At 33.9% G+C, this 4,649-nt stretch overlaps 1 protein-coding gene across 1 annotated transcript; it reads right to left on the reverse strand.

Annotated features, from left to right (window-relative positions):
* Positions 1–2,714: 2,714 nt before the first annotated feature.
* LOC308487328 (eukaryotic translation initiation factor 4E-like) lies at positions 2,715–3,368 on the reverse strand (the record flags this gene model as incomplete). The annotated part of the gene is made up of 1 exon (XM_081025411.1): positions 2,715–3,368. The coding sequence occupies one exon, from the start codon at positions 3,366–3,368 to the stop codon at positions 2,715–2,717; it is 654 nt and encodes a 217-aa protein (XP_080881537.1).
* Between the last annotated feature and the right edge of the window lie 1,281 nt (positions 3,369–4,649).

Consider the following 4,649-nt stretch of genomic DNA (forward strand, 5'->3'; position numbering starts at 1 on the left):
CACTTGGGTTGTTTCCATATCTTGGCTATTGTAAATAGTGTTGCAATGAACATAGGGTGCATAGATCTTTTCCAATTAGTGTTTTGAATTGCTTTGAATAAATAAGGTCATAAGGTAGTTCTAGTTTTAATTTATTGAGGAACCTCCAAATCATTTTTCCTAGTGGCTACACCAACTTGCCATCCCACTAACAGTGTATGAGGGCTCCCTTTTCTCCACATCCTCTCCAACACTTGTTTGCTGACATTGGTGATATTCATTCTGATGGATGTGAGGTGATATCTCATTTGCATTTCTCTGATGATTAGTAATGTTGAGATCTTTTCATATGTCTATTGGCCATCTGTATGTCCTTTTCGGAGAAATATTTATTCAGGTCCTTTGCCCATTTTTTAGTATAATTGCTTGTTTTTGGGGGGTGGTGAGTTGTATGAGTTCTTCATAAATTTTGGAGACTGAACCCTTACCAGATAGGTGTCTTCTCCCATTTAGAAGGTTGTCTATTAGTTTTGTTGGTGGTTTCGTTTGCTGTGCAAATACTTTTTAGTTTGATGTAGTCCCATTTGCTTACTTTTTCTTTTATTTCCCTTGCCTGAGGAGATAGATTAGACAAATAATATTAGCAATGTCAGAGAGTTTGCAGCCTATGTTTTCTTCTAGGAGTTCTATGGTTTTGGGTATTATATTTAAAATTTTACTTCACTTTAAGTTTATTCTTGTATACAGTGTAAGAAGGTAGTCTAGTTTCATAGATGTGGACTTATTTCTGGGCATTCTATTTTGTTCCATTAATACAGGTGTCTGTTTTTATGCCATTACCATGCTGTTTTGATTACTATGACCTTGTAGTATAGTTTGATATCAAGTACCATGACACCTCTAACTTTGTTCTTCTTTCACAAGGTTGCTGTGCCTATTCAGGATATTTTGTGGTTCCATATAAATTTTAAGATTATTTGTTCTAGTTCTGTGAAAAATGCCATTGGTATTTTCATATGGATGGCATTGAATCTATAGGTTGTTTTTACTAGTATGGACATTTTAACGATGCTAATTCTGCCTACCCATGAGCACAGTATGTGTTTCCATTTATATTATCTTCTTCAATTTCTTTCTTCCATGTCTTATGGTTAATCAAGAAGGTCCTTTACCTCCTTGGTTAAATATATTCCTATGTATTTTTTTTTGATACCATTATAAATGGGATTGTTTTCTTAATTTCTCTTTCTGACAGTTCATTACTTGTGAATAAAAATGTAACCAATTTCTGAATATTTTGTACCCTGCTAGTTTATTGAATTCACTTATAAGTTCTAATAGTTTTTTGGTGAAATCTTTAGGGATCTCTATACATAGTATCACGTCATCTGCAAATAATGACAGTTTTATTTCTTCCTTATTATTTTGGATATCTTTTATTTTTTTCTTGTCTGATTGCTGTGGCTAGGACTTCCAGTGTTATGTTGAATAAAAGTGGTGAAAGTGGGCATCCTTGTCTTGTTCTTGATCATACAGAAAATGCTTTTATCTTTTCCCTGTTGAGTATGATGTTAGGTGTGGGTTTGCCGTATGTGGCCTTTATTATGTTGAGGTATGTTGCCTCTATTCCCCCAGTGCTAAGAGTTTTTATCATAAATGAATGCTGGATTTTGTCAAATGCTTTTTCTGCATTTATTCATATGATCATATGATTTTTATCTTTAATTTTCTTGACGTAGTGTATCATATTAATTGATTTTCAGATATTTTTTAAGGACAATTCACTGTACACATTTTATTTACAGTTTTGTATACTGTCTTAATATGAATGGGACTGGTTTTCTATTTGAACCATTTTTTAACCAAAGCAAAATAACCTACGTAATACAAAGTGTTAAAATACAACATAAAGATACAAAAAACAGATATACTAATTCTAATTAGGAATGTAATTATGATGTTACATTTTTTTATAATCCACAATTACATTCAGGAAATCACACAAACATAGATCACTGATTTGAATGAAATGCATAAATTTGTGGCAAAGCTTTGTAGTTATAAAAAAACAAAAATTACCAAAGAATGCACACAATTAATGTTTATTCCACCTTTGTGTCATATTCCTATATCCTTCACCAATGTTACATGAGCAAAAAAACAAAAGCAAAACAAATGAAAAACTGAAATCAGAATCACTAATGTTATCAAGTAGGGAAACAAATAAATTAAAATCTAGCAGCCATCAGCAAGAGTACAGCAAAGACAATGCTATAAAAAGAAACAAAGAAAATTGCTAGAAAACTGTATGCATTATACTCTTTCAAACCAGCAAAATATTCTACTGCAAACAATGGAACATAAACAGAATTCTTTTCCTGTAAGGTATAGAATGCAGGTTCTTTTTTAATATTGTGGATGAGTAAAATGTGTTTGTAATGGTAATTCTACTAAGCTATTACAGAGTGGGCCAGGAACACATTTATGGATTCTGGGGATGATGTGTAAGGTAATTCTTTGATTGGGAAAGTAGACACTCTAGCCAAAATTTTTTTTAAAAATGAACACAGAAGTGCAAGACAAAGGCGAATGAGACTTCTCTTATATCTTAGCAACATTTAGATGGAAATCAAATTTAAATGCAGTCCACTCTGCTTTTGAAGAGGCTTTGGTTCAGCTCCCAAATCTCGATTGCTTGACACAGTCTCCTATGAGACTACTCAGAAGGTGTCTTCTTAAACAACAAACCTATTTTTAGTGGTGGAGCCGCTCTTAGTCACTGTGTCTGCATGGGACTGATAACCAATTACTATCTTTGGAGGAAGTCCTAACCTTTCCTTGTATACCGTCCCCATATGTGTAACAGCTTCTCTGTTTTCACACTCAGTAGTCCATATTGCTATCTTATCACCTTTAGTTCTAACATTAACAACAGTTCCACATACATATTCACTGTAGTCATCAAAAGATTCTCCAATAAGGCACAGCAGTGTCTCTAGCCAAAAGCGATCGAGGTCACTTCGTCTCTGCTGTTTATTCAATGTAATTAGCCATCGTCCTCCTCGTTTGTTTTTCTCATCTCCCCACATAGGTTCAATACCATCCTTAAAAAGTGAGTAATCACAGCCAGGCATTAAATTACTAGACAACTGGATATGGTTGTAAAGAGCCCAAAAGTCTTCAACAGTATCAAACTTAGAGATCAGCCAAAGGTTTGCTTGCCAAGTTTTGCTTTTATCATTTTTTAAAAACCAGAGTGCCCATCTGTTCTGTAAAGGATGTTTAATATAGTGTTCCAGGTTAGCAACCTCCTGATTAGACTCTGTTTTCTCTTCTTCTGTAGGCGAGGGATTAGGAGTAGGGGTGGTTTCCGGTTCCACAGTCGCCATCTTAGATGATGATTTTCAGATATTGAATCAACCTTGAATCCCAGGAATAAATTGTACTTCATCATGGTGTATGATCTTTTTAAGGTATAGATAAATTCAGTTTGCTAATATTTTGTTGAAGATTTTTGCATCTATGTTCATCAGGTATAATTTGCTTTTTTGTAATGTCTTTGTCTGGTTTTGAAATCAGGGTAATGGTGGCCTTGTAAAATGAGTTGGGGAGCTTTCCCTCTCTTGAATTTTTTGGAATAACTTGAGAAGGACAGGTGTTAATTCTTCTTTGAATGTTTGGTAAAAATCACTGTAAAGCCGTCCCGTCCAGGGATGTTTGTTGGGAGATTTTTGATTAATGATTTGATTTCATTAGTAGTAATTGATTGGTTCAGATTTCCAGTTGCTTCTTTTTTTTTTTTTTTTCTGGTTCAGCAGGTAATTTTTTTTTTTATTAGTTTCAGGTGTACAAGACAAGGTAATACTTAGACGTTTATCATTTATATCCCTCACACTGTGAACCCCCCTCCCCCCATCCATTCCAGTTGCTTCTTGATACAGTCTTGGAAGATTGTATGTTTCCAGGAATTTATCAATTTTTTCCAGATTGTCCAATTTGTTGGCATATAATTGCTTCTACTATTTTCTTATAATTTTTTTTTTTTTTGGTATTTCTGTGTTGTCCACTGTCACTTCTCTTTTATTTCTGATTTTATTTGGTTTCTCTCCCTCTCTCTCTCTCTCTCTCTCTCTCTCTCTCTCTCTCTCTCTCTCTCTCTCTATGAGTCCAGTTAAAGGGTTATCAATTTTGTTTATCTTTTCAAAGAACCAACTTTTTGTTCCATTGACCTTTTGTCTTTTTTTTTTTTTTAATGCCTCTATTTCAGTTATTTCCACTCTGCTCTTTATTATTCTCTCTCTTTTATTCCCTTTGGGCTTCGTTTGCTGTTCGTTTCCAATTCCTTTAAAGTGTAAGGTTATATTATTTATTTGAGATTTTTCTTGTTTCTTGAGGTAGGCCTGTATTGCTATGAATTTCCCTCTTAAGACTACTTTCCCTGTGTCCCATAGATGTTAGGTCATTGTGCTTTCATTTCTATTTGTCTTAAGGTATCCTTTGATTTCTTCCTTTATCTTACTGCTGACTTATTCATTATTTAGTAGCATGTTACTTAGCCTCCATGTGTTTGTGTGATTTTCACTTTTTCTTCTTGTGTTTGATTTCTAGTTTCATAGCATTGTGGTCAGAGAAGATGCTTGATAAGATTTCAGTCTTCTTAAATTTATTGA

This window comes from Rhinolophus hipposideros (genome assembly GCF_964194185.1).
Source record: "Rhinolophus hipposideros genome assembly, chromosome: 19".
In the NCBI taxonomy this organism is placed as follows: Eukaryota; Metazoa; Chordata; class Mammalia; order Chiroptera; family Rhinolophidae; genus Rhinolophus; species Rhinolophus hipposideros.